The following is a 22,618-nucleotide window of genomic DNA, read 5'->3' on the forward strand; positions in this document are numbered from 1 at the left end:
CCTCTTCTAAAATGTTGAGTACATTCCAAAACAGCGCTGGGGTTAGCTAGACCAAGAGCAACTGGCATTTTCTACTTAATAGGTGCTGGACCCAATGCATGCTAACAGATTTGCTTGTAAACACACAGCTACTAATACAATTTTAATCTAAATCTTAAAACAATTAATTGCTACACATGAACTCAAGAGGCCATGTTCAGAAGAATATTAACAATTCAGAAGTAAGCTCCCAGGTATCAAGCAGTGCTGGCACGAATGTTGGCCATGGAATCGCATTTGAGCCTTGTGGTGCATGCACTTAAGGATATAGTATTTAATCGTGGAAGTGCTTTTGCTGCCAACATTTTATTCAGTTTGCATGCTTGGTCAAGGCACAGCATTCAGTAGCCACTTTTACCTGCATTGGACAGCACACAGCCATATGCGTTATTTGCTGAGTACTGTTAAATCCTAGGTTGGATTACAAATTTCTCAGCTTTAGTGGGTGCTTTCCAACGGTGTTTAGCATTAAGCACCCACATATATTTGAAGTAAGGTCATTTATTTTCAGAAACTTTTGAGGATAGGAGGGTTCATCTCCTCTGTGTCACATGCAAGAAATGATAGTCTGTAGACACAGTAAGGCCTAAAAGTCTCCACTAATTTGAGGTACCCAACTTAAGGTGTCACTGATGTCATTTTTTCAGAGTGCTCCGCTTCTCAGAGAACTCTGTTCTCAAAAGAAACCATAGCCTCTACTGGCCTCAGCCACTGCAGAGAATGCTCAGCACTTCTGCAAAGAAAACCACATAAAATAAAGATGCACACATGCAGTCAAAGAAACATTGTAAAAAAAAAAAAAAAAATGACATTAGTGATTTGTACAGCTTCACACAGGGACTCTGAAGCCGAAGAAAACATGAAATCCAACCCCAGCAGTCAACTGTCAATTTCCCTAACCATGAAAGCATTCTCTTTTTCCTTGCAACATAAGTCCTCTGCATGGTTGTATCAGAGAACAAATGGTTCTACTGGACAACAACCCCCTTCATATTCTTGAAAGACTTATCCTGTACACAGGAGGCATCATGCAAGCATACAAGAACTGCTCAAAAAACTTGTGAACCCCTTAAAGAGGTTCCTTCCCTTTCAGTATCTCTCCAGCCATAAAAGGTTAAAGTCTGACACCTGAGAGCTTAGAAGATGACAGAAATATGATCTGAGTCGTCACATTTAGGCATTTTACTGCTGAGCAGTACATCCCTCAGAAGCTTCACTGAGGATTCAGAGCTTGACATTCTTTTGGTCCCATCAGATCAGAACAGTACTACAGTATTTCCACAGTGTATTTCACTATTGATATCAGTAATGATTCGGAATAAGCCAAAAAGTCAATCAAGTGTTACTGCTTCAGTGAAACTGTCAGCCTTCCCTCTACACGTGGCTTTCAAATAAACAGAGATGATCAATCAACATTCAAACACTCGACCTATTTCCAGTAGAGAAACAAACTGTTAACCCAGGAGCTATAAATAAAATGGGTAGATATTATGCAGAAAATATTTCAAATTCCATAAGTAGCTGCTCTCACTTGAAGATAGGCCATTATCAACAGTCTTACTGCCCTAGGACAAGCAACGTGTATTTTCTGAAGATAATTCAGAACTGATTAATTAGTTGCTTCTTTTAATAAAAAAAACACAACATTGACATGGGGAAGGTACCTAAAATCTCAAACAAAGTCTTGGCAATGAAACTTTCAAACGTACAATAGCATTCTTATTGACACAAAGCACCAAATTTCAAACATCTTGCAAAGTATTATAGCAGCATTGTAGTTATTTGCATTTGTTATTCTCCTGATAGAGAGGTATCAAAGGAAAGAAGAAATGAAGTTCCATCTCTTTTTGCATACCCAAGTATTCAAGATAGTATGCACGCATACCAGCTCATTACTGCAGCTCTCTTCTTATCAAAAGAGGCCAGCAAAACTATTCTTGAGAAAACAGGAAAGCATGCTTCAGTGAGATTAATCTGACACTTTCCCCCACTACAGTTTTAGGAATGACAATGGAAGATCCCACACAGTAAGCATTTCTTTTAAAACGCAGATAATGACTCAGAGAATACTAAAAAGTACAAATAGTCATTTGACTTTAAGAAGCACAACAGCTTTACAATTATTCTTCCCCACGTAACAGCTTCAAGAGATTCTCAAAAGATAAATAATTCTACATGCTTCATTTTGCATTTCTTGTCCACTCAAAATTCCTATTGATGTAGATGGGAAACCTCACCAGCAAAGGCATCAAATTATTGTAGAACAGGTTCTAATAATAACTAGTCTTAGCATCAATCCACAACACCATACCCTAAACCCTGAAGAATAACTCAGTGATAAACATGTGTGCGTACACGTGCATACCACTCACCAACTTGCTATGCAGGCTAGCAAGGAAGTAAGAGGTATGTGAATCTTACAGTACAACAAAAGTTCAAAGAATCTTTCAAGAGGAGAATTGATGCCTTCTGAAAATATATTGGCTTTTCCTCCACAAATTGAATCACTCAGTCTACTTACTCACCAATATTTTGTTCTCCACTTTATCTCCCTTGGTTTCCAGCTTTACTTTCTTCTTGACCGAAATTTTGATTTTCCTCCCAATAACATCCCTGGCACTTTCTGAAATAAAAGAAAACACCTTGATTAAACACTTTTATTGTTAACATGAGAAGGAAACACCACAGTCCTGTTTTCAGGAAGACTCACAGCTATGTTGCTCAACTGCTTGCACTCACAGAACTCTCATGCACACGTAACAGTACTAAACACCAACTAACACAACTTTTGTAAGAAGTACACCATCCACACCATAATTTACCTCTATTACAGTGGGGTTAGAGCTTTCATATGCCAGCATTCTAAACATAATCGCATATTTCTTTCCAGTGCTAGTTACACATCAAAAGCATTCCCAAGACAAGCCCCAGCACCGCTTAGCTCTGCTCAAGGAAAAGAGAGAGAATTCCTCTCTTGCTATTATTCGTACCTGAAAAGCTTGCTAAAGCCAATTAACTCCTTGTACTGCAAAGATGCTTGCTTTTTATTGTTACTGGGAGAAGGGGGATGATGGATAAACCTAGAGTTTGCACATTTCGTACTTGCACATTCAAGGTGCAAAGCCAACCGGTGAGATTTCCAGCCACTAACACCTGACAGCTATGCAGCGGATGCTGTGGAAGGCAGCGCTGGTCTCAGCCCAAGTTGCTGTAGGCACCTCACGGTGCCGAAGTTGCATTAATTGCCATAATTTTTTTTATATGTACAGGCATACACACACATAGACAGTCTCTGCCAAGCACCACATGAACCAGCCTTTCCCCTAAAGGCTTGAACCCTGTCCTGAAGGGAACATACACACATGGAATCGTGTCAGAAAGCTTATACAACTGATGTAAGCGGTAGATAAACAGAGGAGTTCATCTGGACGAGCCAATTTGGCACCTCCCGCACATTTCACTCCCCAGCCCCCCCAGACAAGGGCTGAGGAAGAAATCTTTTAAACACATTAACCTATTTCCCGCACCACTACTGGAACCTTTAAATGGCAAGTCTCCACCCTCCCCAGACGCACACGCTTCGCCCTTGTGCAGAGTAAAGTTTAAAGGCTAAAACCGAAGATAATAGACTCTTCATAAGGCTTTTAATTACAGAATGCCACTTTTTCCACACAATTTTCAGCCGTTTGCCCAATACATTCGTTCAGGCAACACATCATTTCTCCAGCCTAGGAGCTCTGCCTGCAAGGCAGAAGGGCACGCAGGACACAAACACGCCCGGTCAGCGCGACTCTCTGCCAGAAAGAGTTCCTTCTGCAAAATCCCAATGTTTTTTTGTTTTTTTTTCCCCAGGAATTTCAATTTTCCTCTCAGGAAACAAAAGCTCCTCGGCAGCAGCGAGCGAGCCCGGAGAAGGCCGTCCCCGAGCGGCGGCAGCCCTGTGGCAGGCTGCCAGCGCGCCCGGCTCCCAGGGCAACTGCTTGGTAGGGAGCCAGGCAGCCAGCTCCCTGAGCAGCCAGGTAAGCAGGGCCCGGGGGAAAGTCCAGCCCCGTCCTCCCTCCCGAGGCAAGCTGTTTTTCCAAAGCTTCCTCTTGCACCAATAACGCCCAGTCCTGCTCTTTCTGTCCCTGGGTGGGAGCTGAGGAGCAAGCTGACCACAGAGCCCTTTTCATAAAGGGAAGCCCGCTCTCCTCGCAGAAGGAAAGGTGCTGTGGGGGTCGCTGCTCCTGTACTTCCACCCCCAGCCTCTGCCTTTTGGTTTCTCCTCTCTGGCAAGCAGGGTATTTCCTCCTCTGGGGAGTGAGACCCACTTCCCTCAGTGTCCCACAGGTGCCACGCAGCAACGGTGAAAAGGACCGCAGGTCGGCAGCTCCGGCACGGCTGGGGAGAGGCCTGGGATCTGCGGCTCAGCCAGGCACCAGGACGCCAGCACCTGCCTGAAAGGGCTGGGGACATTTCTGCACAAAGTTAAGGTTTCAGCTTCACAGGTCTCTCCCGTGTAACTGAGGGCTCTTCCAAACACACTGGCCGCGGGTGGACTTGCAAAATAGTTTGTCAGATTAAGGAGCACAAAGTTAAGGCTCTACTTCTCACGTACTCACTCATTTTTAACACCTGTGGCTATGACTGCCTATGTTCAGACACCAGCACCTTAGGGGAGCAGATCCAGGTAAGCCAACATTAATACAGAGATTTATTTTGATTTATTTATTTTTTTTTAAGACTTCAACCTTCCTGACCTAGCAAAGATCATGCAGGAAGTGAGTAACAACAAAAACCTGCAGTTCTGACAATTCTCACTCCCGGTTTAATCTCCACACTGTAATCACTACGGTATAAGGCACATCCTTCCGTCCTGTTCCCAAAGCATTGGGTTATTCCAAAAAGTCTGTTTATCAGGTTACATTTTAACATGCAGATGCCAAAATGCTGGGAGAAATCAAACCATCCCACTTGAACTGGCCCACAAGCCCCTAAAGAGCCCTGACAAACTGCAGTGGGTGGGCACAGGGCGCCAGGATTGGGGGTGGGGGGAGACATTTCTTAAAATAGTCCAAAGCCACCAGAGGATGGGATGCATTGGGATGTTCAGCTTTGCCTTTCTCCTTAATGTGCACTACATCCCCCCTATGGTATAGTAGGGTACAGTGCAGATGCACAACAGTTACTATCATGTGTTAGTATCTTAAATGTATTAAAAAAAGAAGAAAAAAAAATCAGTTTTAAACATAGCTCATCACTTCCCAGTAGCCAGGCTACATACTAACGCTAGTAACCCCCCATGGTTTGCACATTAAAAAGACCATAAATAAAGCGATTTTTTCTATACAGAGGAAAAAAATATCTGTGACAAATGCAACTTGCCATCCAGATTTTTGCCGATATTTTATAAACAAACTATTTCCCAGCAAAAGCACTGCCTGTAGCAATCAAAGGCAAAGCAACAGTGTAAATGAGCTAGGTGATGTTTGTAAGAGCTGCATTCAGTGCAACATGTACCTGGTTGCATGACAAATCTGTTTCCATCTGTCACTGAGGCAGTACTTTAAATTAATTCCAGTGTAGGTGAGAGCTTCATACTGCCCTTCAACAGGCGACCCGGCGTCTAAAACCAGCGGACGCCTGGCCTGAGCAGAGCAGCTGGATCCTAAAGCATCAGACCTGTTATCCCCAAATGACACCGGTTGCCAGCAGCCCGTATCGCCATGTACTGAGCACTCCCAAGTAGCGATGACAGCATTTTCAGGAGGTCCTCGCCATCAGCCAGCGTTGCTTAAGCACAGACCGTGGAACATGGGGGGGGTGGGGGGGAGGTCACCGCATGCAGCCATTAAACTTTAATTACAAATAGCCTCTCGGACGTGCGCACAGACGAAAAAAAACGAGTTTTAAACAAGCCCAGTGGGGTGGGAGGGGGGGGGGAAAAAAAACATCATGTAACCCCCCCCCCGGGCGCAGCTTGGAGGCTGACAGCAGGGCTGCTACCGGCCCTTCCCCACGCGTGTCCCTGCCCCGGGGGACCCCCGGGAGCCCCCCAGGACCCCCACCAGCCTGCACCCCCACTGGAGAGCCCCCCCGGAGCCCCCCCGGCTCGGGTCCCCGCAGGCAGCAGCGGGGCCTCGTCCCCCGGCCCTCCCGTCCCCCGGGGAGCCCGCAGCCCCCCCGGTGCCCCCCGCCCGGCACCCCCGGCCCTCACCTATCAGCTCCCGGGGGAGCTCGGAGCTCTCCTCGGCCATGCCGGGCGGCGGGGCTGCTTCAGCGGCTGGCCGCCCCTCCGCAGGGCCGGGCGAGCATGCGAGCCGCGGGGCGGGGGAGAAGGAGGAGGAGGAGGAGGAGGAGGAGGAGGAGGAGGAGGAGGAGGAGGAGGAGGAGGGCGAAGAGGGCTGGCCCTGCGCCGGGGTGCCGTGCGAGAGCGGAGGGAAAAGGGGATGGGGATGTTCAGAGAGCGGCCGGGAGGGGCATTTCCCGGGGAGGAAGCCAGCCCCGAGGCAGGCAGGCAGGCAGGGAGGGAGGGAGGAGAAGAAGGGAGGAGGAGGGAGCCGGGCGGGGGCTGCCCGCCCTCCTTCCCCCTCGCCGCGGCAGGATGAAGGAGGGATGGATGGAGGGAGGGTGCCCTCCCCCGGCCTCCGCAGCTCCCGAGAGGGGAACCGTGGCGCCCACGGCCGGCAGGGCAGGGGAAGGCAGGGAAATGCAGCCCCCCCCGTAGCCCCCCGGGGTGAGGGGAGGGCGGCCACGGGGGCCACCTGCCGGCCGCCGCCGCTCCCACCCGCAGCACGGCCCCCGGGGAGAGCGGCCATGGCGCGGCCCCCAAGGGTCTCCCGGCCCCAGGCTCCGCTTTGGTCCCTGCTCTCCGCCTCCTTCTCCCTCCAGGCAGGGTCTGGGGTCTGATTTGGGGTCGCCATTGAGGCCCTGGCCCTACTGGGGGGCTCGGGGGGCTGTGGTGATAGCCCGGGCATGACCCAAGTGCGGGTAAATAAATAACTGCGACAACAGCATGAGGGCTGAGCTGCCCGGTCCTTGGCTCGCAGGAAGCCTCTCGCATGGATGAACCATCTCCTTTTCCACGGTTTGGCTGTGCTGGTGCTGGCTGTTGACAACCCCTGAGCGCCAAGAGGAAGCATTGCAACACTGCTACAGCACCAAGCGCAGATGTTTGCAGCCTGTGCTCGGCCACCGTGAGGTCCCACAGGACATGGTGCTCCATGGACGTGGCCTCTCCAGCCAGCACAACTCAGCACAGGAGCCATGCAGAACCACTGCCTACAGCAACGAGGTCTCAAGGTCTCGCTGCCGGCCCTCCTCAACAGGTCCTCATCCTCGGCAGATGCACCCGCTGGCCTTGCCCCACAGGAGTGCTCCTTCTCGTGTGTTTCTTTAAAAAAAGGTTGGCGCTGTAAAGGGAGTGGTTGTAACCATCAAGTCAGCCCTCGTTTCCTGCTGCCTGGGAACGAGATCACCAAGGCTGGATCGCTTTAAACCCCGGCGAAGGATAACCTCTGATCCAGAGCTCATCTGCCTCTTCTGCACTCCCCCACCTCGTCTCCACAGGGATGTCACCTGTTATAAGGTGATGCCCTTGTTACAGGTTGTTTAGCAAATGCCTTAGGAGGGGACAGGCAAGTATCTGGTTTTATGCTAGACTGAAGGAAACCAGAAGCATGCCTCCTTTCCCAGGATCAAAGAAAACCCCACAAATAGCAGTGTTTTGCTTGTTGCACTGTGCCGCTGAGCATTTTTGTTATGTGCAACAGACGCATTACAGAAACACAGCACGTGAGCTGCCTAATTGCGCCTATAAAAATAAGGGCAGAAAGAAGCTCATTGGATGAGGGGAGAGGAAGAGGCTAGGCAGCTCTGGAAATACTTCGGCTTGCTCCTGGTAGCGATGCACAGTTTCAATGAGAAGATCATTTTCACTGCAGCAGGACTGTGATTGGTCGTCCTGCATCCTGAAGGGGTGGATTACTGCATAAACCTCATATTTCAGGCGCTCTACAAGTGAGTGACGGATCTGCAAGATCAAAGTCATTTATGCCTATTTAAGATGCCTGAAATGCATTCAGTGAGAGCAACAGCTCAAATCCAAGAAGATGACTTATTTTCCTGGTAAAATGCTGTGCTGCTGCTCTGTGCATCTAGGGGACTACACATTCCCTGGTCTTCAAAAGAAACATAACTAGCAGTTTGAAATGGTTGCGACTTGTGAAACGATTTTATGATTCCCCACAGCAACAACCAGCTCTCTGAATAACTTTAGCTATTATCTTACCAACACAGATACAATTACTAAAGAAATAGATACAAATTTGCTGCCTTTCCTTTTTGTTGTTTAACTACAGGAAGCAAATAGGGACATTCTTTAAAGAAAATAAACAAACAGTAAATATAGGGTATATTGGTAGAAGAAGCTGTGTGCTTTTAACACACAGCACTGCCAGTCAAACCTTACCTGGCCATATATATGCATAGAAAGAGAGCTATACCTGCTTGTTGATGGTCCTCTGCTCCCTCTTCACTGTATCTGCATCCTTTTCCTTTCTCTGCAGAATACCTGACAGTCTTTCCTCATAGCTCAGCACAAATACGCATTTTTTGCTTGTTGCACATAAGCAAGTTACATCCAACTGAGGAATCTGAGCATCTTTGGGCAGAAAACAAAGCAAAAACAACAACAAAACAGGAATTCTGAAGTTCACATCTTTTCTAATACCCAGGAAGGAAAAATCAGATTATTAGGTCTGCATAAGAAGGGATATGTAATTTCATGCAGTTACTTCTGTATTGAGTCTAATGCCCTGTGTTTGACTAAAACTTCCCCAAAAGATACCTTCTCTTCCATCGCTATTTACTTACTCTGCAAAAATGCATGTTTTTGGAACTATGACAGCTCATACATGAAGCAGAAGCAGTTTCATTGCCTCATTTCTATCTGAAACAGTACTTGAAGTGTGGATCTTGCTTTCCTGGCTCCTGCCACGCGACTGTAGGCCTCTCAGTGTGCACCAGCTGCAGAAGCGATGTGCTCCTTCCAGGCCTGCCTGCCTGCAGCACTCTGCTGGGTACTGCGAGCACCCCTCCATCTCTGCTTCCTTTCACACGAAAGAGCCAGCACAGCAAAGCCAGGATACGTACAGAAAAATAAAGACAAAACAAACAAAAAGAATGGTGGTAGCAGGCAGTGTTTTTTTCTGTTCTGTTTTTTAATCACCAGCATAACAAGCTAATGAAGTAGCACTGCCAAGGCTACTGTATCATTCCTTTTGGGAGCCCAGAAGACTGACCTGGTTCAAGGGAGGGAAGGTAGCCTAAATCTGGGTGGGTTAATGCCCCCAAGGTCAGATTCAATCAGCAGATTGCATCATTTCCCACTCCTTATTCCCTAGAGAGGAGGCAGGAAATGGTCGTCCAGGCAAGCTGCAGCTGTAGTAATGCCTGGATACTGGCGCTATTGCAACATCAGTGAGCCCTGTGAAAAGAAGGATGTTCCCACCTCCCAGAGCAGAGAAGCCTGGACCACCTCCCCAGGGGTCCCAAACATTTGGCTCCCAGAGCCTCCCAAATGGAGACTGTCCTCTGCAGCTTAAAGGAAAAGCCACACCACCACCCCCACAGAGGCACAGCTGAAAAGAACAGAGGTGCCTAAGTGAAACTGGGGTGGCTGAGGCAGATGGAGCTGGGTTTCTGTCTGAGCTCAGTTGTATTCCTGTAACCCTAGGGTGCAGCTCTTACCCCGAGCTGCTCCCAAGCAGTCATTGCTATGTCTGTCAGTGGGCTCTCCTCATCTTATGTTACCTGCAGTGGTGAAAATGATCATGGCTTGGTGTCCTAGCTAGGATCACACTACTGTAGTCATGTAGCATTTGCATATCATGTGTGCAGCAGGCCTACTGAAAAGGAAGGAGGCTTCATTTTCTTCCACCAGAGCAGACCCAGGAAGTCATTTTAAAATAAGTCATTCAGAGGATAACCAACTTGCCTGCCACAGAAATGGGATCTGTGTGATTTGCTTGTATTTTTTTTTTTTTCTCTAAAGATTGTTCAAGCTACTGTAGTGTCTGGTGTGATAAAAATGCTGACGAGAACAGTGGGTTAGATCGTGCACCAGTTAAATTGCTGCGGGGAACAGAACAGCATCCACAGCTTAGACTTAACTGACAGTAACAGAGCAGGGGAGAACTAGGGACATCAGAAGACTCTGAACAGGGAGACATTTGAGACAGAAAAAAGTGGTGGTTGGGGGAGGAGGGGGATGCCCTCAGAACTGCATGTTCATATATCAGATTAACCATAAATTATAAGAAGTAGCTTGCAAAGAATTTCTGATCACCTCTCACAGGTCTCTATGTTATTATGGCACCTCACACCCTGCATTGACACATACTCTGTTGCATTTCTGTTTTCCAGCCCTTCTGCTGCCCTCATCCTCCTTCTCAGCCGAAATCCTGTCTTCTCCTGCAGATCAGGCAGGTGTCAATGTGAGCTGGTGCCAAGCCACACTCACTGCCATAAGGTAGGCTACTCGTAGTCTCTGCTGCTGAATGCCCTCCCTCCTATCTTCTCTGCCACTTGGACTGAGGCTTAAGCACTGTTGAATCTCAATCTTTTTTCCTTAGGAGCATGATGTGAACAATATTATGATGCGATCTGTAGCACGATCCTATTCCTGCTGAAGCCGGTGGAAAGATTTCTGTTGCTGACAGCGGGTGCCAGACTGACATTCGAGTCACACCATGGAGTCATCCTGCTGCAGAGCAGCATCAGGGTAGGAGGAATCAGGTGATCAAATCTGATTTGCAAAGCTGCCTTGCAATGTGCAGCAAAAGCTCATATCTATGAAAAACAGGGCAGAAAACAGCTCTAGATATAGATGATCCAGCCTCGCTAGTTGCGTTTCTAAGAATAAATTCAAAGGGGTGGGTTCTTCCCCAGCTATCCCCTCACAACTCCACGGGTATTGCATACTACGTTGGGTGAATGAAGTCAAATTGGACCACACAGTCTCATCTGCCACCATCCTAGCCAGTCAGGCATTGCGAAGAGCAGCATTGTTTAAAGAAGTGTTACTTTTCAATCATTATTGAAATTATTATGGAATTATTATGGGCATTTTAAAGACCAACAGGCAGCTAACCTGCAACCGTATGGAAGTATGCAAAGTACAATTAAGTCACATACTTCCAACTATGTGGGAGCTCAGAAGTACACGAGGTCTACCAATCCACACCAGCTTTATTTCTGCTCAGCCTAAAAATGATTTTTAGCACTTCCAGTTTTCGGCTCTCTCCAGATATTTGGTTCTAATTATTTTGTCCAATTTTATAATTATATTTGAATTGCCTATGTTTGGTGACACTATTAAATGTGATAGTCCTGGACATTGACCACATCTGTTCAGAAACCTGTAGATGATCCAGGACTTAGGAATATTTTGACATGAAATGTTCATTAGAAAAAAAAAATAAAAAGGCATAAAACAAGTTGCTAACTAATTGCAAAATAATAAAGGTATCTTGTATTGGTAAATGATTGGATGCCTGGTTTTGAATTCACCAGTTGTGGCAAAAATCGATAGGGAAAAATACACATCCTCCATCAATTAATAGCTTGGTAAAGGAAATGACACACTTTTCAAGCCCTTTACTCTGGGCTGCCATGTCGAACGCTTTTACAATTGTTTCAGTACCCTGCACCAAAAAGAAAAAAAAAAAAGAAAAAAAGTATTTTGTCTTGATTTTAAATAAGGTGACTATAAATGCAGCAGCAAAGATGTATATTTTGATAAGGCATACTTTGATGGTAATGTTAAGAAAAGAATTACAAAGAGCAGCTGACGCCTCATGAAAATCTTAATAAGAGGAATCTATTCAGAATAATTCTGGTTACTCTACTGTATTATTATTATCATCTATTTCCATATTCCTCTTCCCTCATTCGCTTTTAGCAGGCCTATTTGCATAAAACCGGGATCATTGTTTCTTAAGAGCTCATCTGCTTCTGCTACTTAGCTCTCACGTGAAAGCATAATCCTTTGCATATCCCATCACATTTAGTTAGAAACTGTTACAATTTTTATGACTTCAGATGTGGAACTGGAGAGCAAAAACAAATGATTCTTAAATACAGAGCCTAAACTGGGGTCCTAATTTTCTCTGTTCTGTACCAGGCATAACTAGTAGTGCTTGGAATACACTTAGCAAGATCCTGAATGGAAAATACATATTTTCCAGTATATTTTCCATTTAAAACAGGTCTGTGAGTGTTGCAGCTCCTCAGCTCATCTGTCACTAAGTCAAAGCTCCCCATTTTTGTGAAATCCCATTTCTCCTCCAGTACAGGCCTTCATGCATCCAGTATCTCAGCAAGCTCCTTTTTCTTACTGTTGACTCCAACTTAATCAAACAACACGTCTTGATTGGGTTTCCGTCAGCCCTGAGAGATTAACAACCCTTTGGAATCGAGGTGGTGAAACATGCTCCATACACATTATTTGTACTGTCTGAAATAACTGAAAAAGAAGACAGATTTTCTTCATGGCCAGTGAAGCAGGTGGGAATGAACCTGTACAAAAATAAATCTGGAGTAGTTCTGACCTAAATTTCAAACTGAACATGATTCTTTCTCTCCCTTTTAGAAGTTTGAACTTCACTCTCCACCTTTACTATCCTTATTTCTTCCCCCACAGAAAGCACTAACAGCCTTTCTATCAATACCAATATTGTTCATCCAACCTAAAAACCCCTGCTGCAAAAAATATGTTCTTTAGCTCTAAGCAGTACTTTCTGGAGAGGTCATTGACCATGCAGTTTGTCAACAAGAACCTTTAAATGCATGTGCTAAGCCTAGATGGGTTGATAAATAAACCTCTAGCTCACCATGTGATGGCCCTAGAGACAGGGAAGAGAGGGTGAAAAGCGTGGATAAAATTTTTTCTTGAACAATTTTGCCTTGGGAGCAGAAAAAGTTGACTTTATGGTGAAAAAGAGAAGATTGACAACAATTACAGGTGAATTTTAAGTATCAAAAAGCTTTCTAAATACACTAAGCCTTCTGAATTTTGTAAAATCCATGGGTGCCTTATTGGCTTCAGGAGAACTCCATATGAGAATGAGATCCTTCTAGGGGGATCTGTGCCATTGCTGCGGTGTCCAGTGTTGTCCTAGACATGTTATAAAATAAAGTAAGGAAAATCAGTCATCTTGTCATCTGGACAACTTATGAAAGTCTTACAAACATATAGAGGAATCATCAAGCAGGGAAAGTGATATGAGCAAACAGAACACCCTAGCTGCATGTTTTACAGTAAAAACAGCATCAGATCTGATATTACAATGTAATAAGAATTTACTGGCAAAATGAGGTTGCTGTTCCTGGGTCTGGCCATAACAGGATGTTAACATAAGGGCTGACTAACACAGTAAAGTTGAGGTCACACCAATTTTCTGGACACATATATGTCACCAATAATTTGGGGCAAATTATTTTTAAAAGTGCTATTTGAGGTTCAAATAATTGCTTTTTAGATATGAAAAAGCTCCCACAGAATAAATTATCACCAGCACACACAACTTCTTATCACTGGTGTAGATTCATATGCTCCTCTGTGAAGATTTACCTCCACCTAAAGCCATTTACTTGGTCTTAATGAAAAAATGTCTTTAGGCTGTTAATTCCACACCCCATGTCTAATACCTAAAAGCGGCCAGTATTTGGGGACAAATGCCATCACTGAGCCAAATGCTGTGAGAGGTTCTGGTTTGCTAAAGGGGGACAGAAACTGTCCTTGCCATTCATCGCGGCCCTTACAGGGTACAGCAGGGAAGCAATTGTCCTCACCTCGCAGTCCAGTTATGTGTTGTGCTCTTCAGTGAAGGAGAGGGAAGATTCACCACATCAGCAGAAGTTCATCACATCAGTGGAGCAGCTTTTTAGTGCAGACATTTGCTTTTCAGGGGCTGGGCACGGTTGTTGGCATGGTTTATTTCAGGTTGATACAGGGTGCTCAGAGGACTTCTTCGGTGCAATGAAATCACCAGACATTTTGCTGGAGAGTCAACAATGCCAAGGCAGAGGTGCCAAAGGAGCCCTACGAGAACAGCAGAAGGAAAAACACTTGTAAAATTCCTGAGATAAACCACAGATGTGACAAGGTCCCAGAAGGGAAGACTGTGTTGCAACTCCCTGCTACCCCACCAGCAAAACACTCTTCATTTTCATTCCTCTAAGTCATAATCTACCTTTGAAAATACCACAATCTTACTGAATGTATAGGCTATTAAAAAAAAAAGAACTACTCCAGAAAATCATGAGTGAATTGCAAAATACGATTTTAAGAATAAATATTTGCAGTTTATAATCTCCGTCTCACATTTTGATCTGTTACAGACACCTCTCAGCTAGGGCAGCAGAAACAAGACTGTATTATCTAGGTCAGGACATAGAAATGGAAAATACAGAACCCTATAGCTGGCTGTAACATTCACAATTTGCTATCTGCACTTTTCAGTCAGTGACATAGGTCAAATCATGTCATTTCTGCTCCCCCTCTGGACGATTTGCATAATAAAGCAGCACAACAAGGACAGCGTATTTCACAATCAGCCTGAAGTTTGCTTTTAGCATACGAGCACCAGTTCTAATCAAGTTCAAGTGCTCAAATGATCTCTGAAAACAATTATGGAATGGTTACTCCCATGGTGGACTCAAAACCTGCTCATGGATTTGATTAGAGATTTTTGGAAGCATTTTCCCCTGTCACCAGCCTTGGCTGTCATTTCCTCTAACGCAGTTTCTCAAAGCACAAACGTATTGGTTTATTATGATTATGTACTGTAAAACAAAACAGCATTGAGGATGACTTTGGATATTTTTTTTTTTTCTTCTTCATTTCTACAGAAAGAACGTAGCAGATTTTAGCAGCCTTCAGTCCACTCCAAGTGGTTAATTTACTGTTCAGAACAGGTTTTTATTACCCTTTCTTCCTTCCCTGCCTCACTGCACAAGTGCTCTCCTCCTTTTTTTTTTTTTTTTCTTCTTTTTTTTCCCTTCTTCTCCAACTTGTTTCTTTTGGTTCCTTTTGCTGTGTATTATCTGCTGCTGGCAGTAATCTTAGCTCTTCAAGTGACAGCAAAATTATGAGGTGCTCAGTACGAGATGACAATTTTCTTCCCCTCATTCTAATTCATTTGCAGCCCCATCAAGGAATCAGCGTCATCTTTTCAGCGCGTTAACAGCTCTCTGCTGATAGAAAGCATTAGCTCCACATTCTTCAGCAAGAGGTCAAAAGCGAGTTTTGTTTTGTAACAACCCATTAAATTTTGTGCTTTGGAAAATTCCATTGCTCCCCAATGTCAAATACCTAGGCTGTTACTTCAGTTAACACGCAGCAGAAGAGGAGTTCGCTGGGAGATACTGAATGAGTCAGGCAGCAGAGAGTATTTCCTAGAGAGGATTGTGGTTTACCACTGTCCATGACCAGTTTATTATTATTTAGCCTACTCTTAAGAAAGCCTCTTGGTTTCTGTGCACACAGAGGCTCCTGAGATCATTTTATTACCTTAAACAAAAGCAATAGCTAGATGTTCCTGTAGATTTCTACAAAGAAGTAACTTCCTTGTAGGACACCTGGGTCAGCGTTACACACACTCTCATTTACAATCAGCATGACAGAAGCCTAAAATCTTTGTCATACTACCTCCATTAGATTATTTAGCGTGTTTCTGATGGGTATACACACAGATTACAGATCTGACTGTAAGCATGTGGCAGATTGAGGGGTCCATAGGAAACGAGGAGCCATGCTGGCTGCCACCAAGGTCTCCAGGCATTGGAGCGGAGCTGTGCTGACCTGCTCCATTCAAGGCAGCACGAAGGAAGCAGCAGTGCTGCTCCGTGTACTGCAAGCAGACAGATGGTCCCCTGTTTTTCCTACCACTCTTTCAACTGCAGCACATTGAAACACAAAGGGTAAAGCTTGCAATAACTCAAAAGCAAAATCTGGAGAGTGACAGCTGGAAACAATCTTCTTAAAAATAGCCCAAACAGTAAGCTGGCGGTACAATATACATACTGCAATATTTGCACACGGGGCTGGAAGGAAGCAGAGGTAGCATACTGTGGTTTTGGCTGAAAATAAAAGTTGAGAAGCTAATTCAGCATTCAGCTCGGCACAGTCAGGGCCCTGGTGGAAAAACCAGCAGGGCACCTGGGCTCTGCAGCAGTGATAGCAGGATGCCCGAAGGACAGGATTTGGAAAAGAGAAACCTGGTTTTTTTTGTTTGTTTGTTTTTGTGGGAAAAGGTGGGCTGTTTATTATAGACTGAGACAGTTCAGATATCAGGGAAAGAAAGAAAAATATATATATATAATTTGAAAACATTGAGGAGATGCAGCATTCTTCTACCCCAGCTGCAAACAGAGTGGCCACAAGACCAATACGGCTTCCTCCCAACCCAGTGGAGCAGCCAGACCTGTCCGAGGGCAGTGCTGTAGGCATGTTCCCCAGCAAGCTAGCAGCTCCACCAGCCTGTACTTTATTGCTGCTGCTCTGGGAGTAGCTGTAGCTATTTTAAGTTCTGCATCAGATGGCATCTGAAATTAATGTTGTTTAATAAGCAGCAAAATGAGCGTTGTCAGCATCTCAGTGTGAACAGACACACGTAGACCTTTAGCAGATCTTAGTTATGCTTTACCTACACATAGAGGCACTCTTCAGATTTTATCCTATGTCTGTCCTGATCTGATTTATTTATACAACCCTGATTCAACAAAAAGAGGGGAAAAACGGCCACAGACACAAAGGATTCACTCCTCCTCACTCTTCCCAGTTGCACACACCCAACCGACTCATTTCCTTTCTCAGCAAAGGAATTGGGCCCCTGTGATGCAGTATTTCCAAAACAAGGAAAAGTTTTGTTCAGCCACAAAACCTTCGCCTCAGTGTTGGAGAAAGTGTGCCAGATGTCCTTGCCACATGCAGGAAGGAGAATTGCTCAGGGACTAGCACACAATGCACATGAATTAGCTTGAGGAGATGCAACACGCTAGAGCATTTAATGCAATATGTGCCACAGCTTTTAATGCAATGAATTCAGTATGTAATGGGCCTGCAGAGCTCTGAGGCAGCAAGAGACACTCAACCCTTCAAGCACAGACACTGTAGCCAGATAGGGGAAGAGGGAAATGTGAGGGGCTGGAAGTAGCCTGGTGAAGCCCTCTGCACTCACTGCAATGTTTACGCAAATTAACCCAGCAGTTTTTTGCTTCATCAGATTAAGGAGCCTCCTTGCTTTTACCAAGGACACTAAATTATATATTTTTTTCCCTCATTCCCTTTGAAGTCCCATCTAGTTGTTATTATTTCCCTTGCTGAACTGCAGCTCTGTGCTCCCGAGACCCTTCAGAGTTTGCAGTGTTTACCGTCTAGTGATGATTTCCACATGAAACACGCTTGGGTTCAAGGAGAAAGTGTTTTTCTTGAGCTGCCAACTCAGCCCAGTCTCCAGCAGTTGAGCTGGATTTCTTCCACCTTATGCATCATCACTGGCAATCAAGGGACCTGCGGGCAAGCTCCAGATCCTGGTTGCACAGCCATCAGCTGATGCTCTCAGCAAGGGGACTATTTTGCAGTGGACTGGACAAGAAAAGTTTTCTTCCCTTTCAGTTTTTTGCCAACCCAGGAAAGAGTCCTCGGAGAGACAAAAATGCCAGAAAACAACGTGACACCCTAGAGTGTAAATTCATTCATATTCGCACACTACTCAACACTTACTCAGAGTCAAAAAATATAGCAGAATAGAAACAAGCAGTTGAAACCAACACTAAAATGCACGTGGAGTGTAATGTGTATTTTCCCTCTTGGGCAAATCAGTGCTGTACTCCCATGCTAGTACTTAGGGTGAACACGTGCATGCAGGACTGCTACTCAGAGCAAATGATGCTCACCACATGAACCTGCAGGGAATACAGTGTCCATTAGCTACGGTAGAATTGAAAAATATCTTTGATATATTTCAGTTGCTCCTTTAGGATTTCTGAAGACAAAATGCTGTATAAACAGCATCAGTTGGCAAAAGGCTATTTCGTTATTAAAGCACTGTTGAAAACCTGGCTATGAGACATTTAGATGGTGCCAAACTTTTTAAAGGCCTTCCTGTCCCATTTATTTTTTCCTCACTGTTTTGTTCTGTGATTTGTTATTCAGAAGTGTTAGGTGTTTCTGGACATGTCTCTAAAGTTCTCATTTTTTCTGATATTTTTCACGTTTGTTAAATATAAATATGTTCAGGAGAGTACAGCTACTTAATATCTCATTGTAAAAATATAACAACAGAATTGAGTTTTGATTTAATCTATTTATTAGCTAAGTAGGTGCAGCTGCTCATTGAATATTACAAAGCATACATGAGATGTCCTTACAAGATGAAGGGAGATTTTGCAGCTGAGGGCTATATTCATCCTTTCAATCTACTGCCTTTTCATTTTCTATTTCCTCAATTGCCATTGCTCCTGGAAGAGCTTAAAACTTGCTACAGTTCTACTTCAGAGAAATGTACCAGCCATTAGTTCTTCTTGTGAGTAAGGATTGACACCTTGTGGCCAGAAAGTGTTAGAGAAAAAATAATCCTATTACATTTTGATCATCCAGCCATTCTTTCCCTGTAGACCAAGGTTTTCTTTAACCATTGTTTATTTAGGTTTTTAAAGAGTCACAGAAATATCAGACTAAGGTGGCTTTGTGATCTTTCCTGAGTGTTTTTATATTGTTAAGTATGATTGAACTTCCTTTCTTCCAGGGAGAGAAAAACCTTTGGACCATTTGCTTATCCAGCAGCTAGATAGGGGATTTCTGTTCCAGCCAGACTCAAGGGTCATCTCACCAGGAGATTTGCACCTAGTCCTTTGAAGGATATTTTTACTCCACTGAAAATATTTTCAAGATGTGGGCAAGCACACCTGGTGTGATGTCAGACTGGAAATTGCTGAGACTGTCAGCCATGGGTCCCCCCTGCCCATTTGAGGCCAGACCTGAGGGTGGAAAGTAAAAGAAATGCATGAGAGGGGCACCATAACCAGGGGACGGGATGTGTTACTGCTGACTCAGGATTTTGTTTCTGCTTTTGACATTAAAATTCCATATAAAATTTGTGATTCTGTTACAATCTCTGGCTTCTTAATTGCCATATTAGAAATAAGTAAAATGGGACTCTGCAATCTATTTCGTTCGAGGAACTGGAAAATGTAACAGGCTTAAAACACCTCTCACTGATCCCAGCATTTCCTCCTATGTGGAGATGTGCTTTTAATCATTTAAATTACACTAATTTCCAGGAATGCCATGTGTTGAAGCCTGTTCCAACCTCTATTTTTCTGATTCTCTGAGTTATGGGTATCCCAGAAATCACTGTAAGATGTCAAATCAATCCTCAATACAGAAATGTTTTCAGAAAGCCATGATCAGGGCCTTTGCTTTGAAGTGAAGCTCTAGCCTAACTCAGTTTATTTATGACATATTTATAACAGTTTATTTATGTTTTGCAGCCCTGGTCCTTCATGGTCTAAAATCCACAGCTTCACCGGAAATACAGGATGTAACAAATATTTAGGATATAATTTTCAAGTTTCAGCTTTGAAACATTAAAATATCCGAATCTTAGAAGAAAGTGAAGGAACCTTTAACCTATGTGATTGAGGAAAAGCATTTTTGAAAGATGACTTTACATGCTTTTGTTTTATTATTATTATTATTATTCACATTTTACAGAAACAATGCCCAGAAATTTTTCTTCAGTGCTTTCCTAAGATGGTCAACAAGTAAAAGCATCTGAGTCATCAATGAGTGGAAGGGAATTTTGATATCAGCCTACAGAGTAATTAGACCCACCACCAGATTTCTTGCGTGCTGTTTAGAAAACACAGCAATTTAGTATACAGCTTTACACCTTTCTTTGGCTTTGAATCATGCTGTTAGCATCTCTATCAGTTTTACAAAGTCAGAAGTCATGAAACCAAATGATTGCAGAGGAGTCTACGTTATATTAGTTACAATAATAATAGTTCTTGTTTATATCCATTCCAAGAGGTAACCCATACCTTCCAACAAATTTATTTATTATTTGATATCTTCTAGTCTTTAATATAAGTTTTAACTTTCCTTTAAAAAAATTATTGCTAGTTTAAGTGTTGCCTCTTTTTCTGGTATGAGTTAAGACAGTTCTGTGACACATCTAACCATTGTTTATTCTGCGAAGTGTTATTAAAATTATTGAAGCATAATAATAATCACTGTCATATAAATATGAAATCAGAATCCTAGGAAATAAATTTCCTTACAGAAAGTCAGTTGCAAATATTGAAGAAGCAAACAGGATATAACCTTGCCTTGTGAAATGGGGCTATATATCAAGGTGCCTGTAAATGCATAATGTCACTACAGGAAATAATGTTCCAACCTTTGTAGCCCTTGCAAAGCTCTTGGGGTGTTGTGTTTGGCCATGAAAAAATAGTGATGTACATTAACACAACTACATGTGTTAAAAAGAATAAGAGATAAAAATATTTAGAAAGTTATCAAGTATTTTTAGTACTCAGAAAAATTAGATTAAATTAATAGAAACAAATGATTAAGAGGACAATCAGAAGCAATATTTTAAGTAAGCAACGGAAGTAGGCTTGAAAGGAAGAGATAAAAAGCAGCTCAGCAAATCTGAGAAGCAATATTCCTTAAAAAGCATACTTATTATTGATTAAGAGGTTTTTATAGTGAAGCTTACTTCTTATCTAATTAAAGAGTAGCTACAACATCACAGTAAAACATTCTTACCAGATAGAAATCTTCTATGTACTTTTTGATGTTTTGCTTGAGTACATCTTTTCAAGAAGGAGTACTACTGCAAAGCTGTACAAGGAGCTTCTACATAAGCTCTGCTTTCACAGCAGATCCCATTTTAGGCTTTCTCCTTTACAGAAACACAGTCTTATTCGGCCTGAGTTTATCCATGTGAAAGGGGTTAGCAGGTGGTTTAGCTCTTACACCTGTTTAAGTTTAGATTGCCTAAAAGGTTGCCTTCACTGAATTGGCTTTACTGCATAAAGTAGCTGTCTGCAAGCGAGGACATGGAAGTTTAGGAAAATATTAAGGAAACAACAGACCTGTGCCTGAAGTACAATATCTGTTTGTTGACCCATAAGTGTTGCAGCTGTATTTTCAATGTTTGATAATAAAAATGCTAAAATAAATATTTTAAGAAGTATGGCTTTTATTTCTCCTGTTGTCATTCTGGCCCAGAAATAGATTCTGAAATCTTTTTATTTTATTTATTTACTTATTTATTGGTCAGAGGTGACCTTCCTGCAGTATTTCTGACTCAAATGTAGGTATGCAAGTGGAGATAGAGTTGGTTCATCTCTAAATCCTAACTACTTGGTGCTTTGTGGCAGACTGTCTCTAAAGTGGGTACCTGTGGGACAGCTGAGTACAGAACAAAAAAAGCTATCATAATTACTTTAAAAACTTCTGTTGTTTTTGTTTTGTTTTGTTTTGTTTTGTTTTGTTTTGTTTTTTTTTTTTTTTTTCCCAATGCAATGCTGTATCAAGTTTATTGTTAAGATAATCCACATGTTTGTCAACCTCTGAAATTGTTTCTAAAAATATTTAGTTGATACTTAGTCTTCACATTAAGATTTCTAGAATGATTAATCCAGCTAATTTTAGAAGAAAATACCAAGAAGTTGGGTATTTTCAAATGAAATGCAAGAAACAAACAAACAAACAAACAAAAAAGTGCTCTTCATTAAATAACTTAAAAGAAAACACTGTGAACCCAAACACAAAATGTATGCATTCCCTTTTGATTTTGTGATCCCTTTGAAAGAGTATATGAAATTTCCACTTCGCTTTATATTAGTGTGAAGAAACCTATCATCCTTTATTCCCATTTTTACCTTTCTACCAAATACAGAGCTGAAAGGAGAAGAAAATTTAGCAAGGAAGAAAGCTGAAATCTTGTTTTGTCCATATTTTCAAAAGTACTCAAGGGGATCATAGCCCTACTGAAGATTGCAGCTAGAGAGCACCAGCAACCACAGCTGGAGGAAGCAACTTCTCAGCATCACACCTTGGCCTGATGAAGGCTGCTTTGGCTGCAAAGTGGCCACTTAAGACCATGTGTAGAAAAGGGTTCTGTTCTGATAAACCTTTCCTCAGATTCACAGCATGGCTGAGGCTGGCAGGGCCCTCTGGAGGCCGCCTGGTCCCCGCCCTGCTCCGGCAGGGACACCCAGAGCAGGCTGCCCAGGGCCACGTCAAGGCAGCTTCTGGAGATTTCCAAGGAGGAGACCCCAAAGCCTCTCTGGGCAGCCTCTTCCATTGCAGCCTGCTTCATCTTCCTTAAAAGAAGCTCCAGAAGCACTACCTGCTTCCTGAGCAGCCTGTATGGTCCAGTGATGCTGTTAATCTGGAGAAATTTTTGATTGGTGTCACAGCTATTTAAGATTCCCAAGCCCAGGCTTGTTGCATCCATGTGCCACTCTTTACTGGTAAAACAGGCCACTAGCAGACCACCTCACAGTGTCAGGCTAGGCT

The 22,618-nt window shown here is 43.5% G+C and overlaps 1 protein-coding gene and 1 long non-coding RNA gene across 5 annotated transcripts in view; both read right to left on the reverse strand.

Moving 5' to 3' along the window:
* The window catches only part of CARMIL1 (capping protein regulator and myosin 1 linker 1), a 185,611-nt gene extending 176,963 nt beyond the window's left edge, over window positions 1-8,648 (reverse strand). For 2 of the 4 annotated variants that reach the window (XM_068671310.1, XM_068671306.1), the window contains exons 1-3: window positions 8,523-8,648; window positions 6,236-8,050; window positions 2,565-2,662 (exon numbers count right to left, since the gene is read on the reverse strand). In XM_068671310.1, coding sequence (XP_068527411.1) covers window positions 2,565-2,662; window positions 6,236-7,286 — 1,149 coding nt within the window. In that variant the 5' untranslated portion in view covers window positions 7,287-8,050; window positions 8,523-8,648. Of the gene's footprint in view, window positions 1-2,564; window positions 2,663-5,538; window positions 5,564-6,235; window positions 8,051-8,522 lie in introns of those variants that run through there. The other 2 variants (XM_068671309.1, XM_068671307.1) reach the window with 1 other exon arrangement.
* Window positions 8,649-10,073: 1,425 nt separating this feature from the next.
* LOC137850851 (uncharacterized) lies at window positions 10,074-21,020 on the reverse strand. Its single transcript, XR_011092838.1, has 3 exons — window positions 20,858-21,020; window positions 13,873-14,122; window positions 10,074-13,195 (listed from the first exon to the last, which is right to left on the reverse strand). It is a non-coding gene; the product is annotated as an uncharacterized lncRNA (long non-coding RNA).
* Between the last annotated feature and the right edge of the window lie 1,598 nt (window positions 21,021-22,618).

This window comes from Anas acuta, chromosome 2 (assembly GCF_963932015.1).
Source record: "Anas acuta chromosome 2, bAnaAcu1.1, whole genome shotgun sequence".
In the NCBI taxonomy this organism is placed as follows: domain Eukaryota; kingdom Metazoa; phylum Chordata; class Aves; order Anseriformes; family Anatidae; genus Anas; species Anas acuta.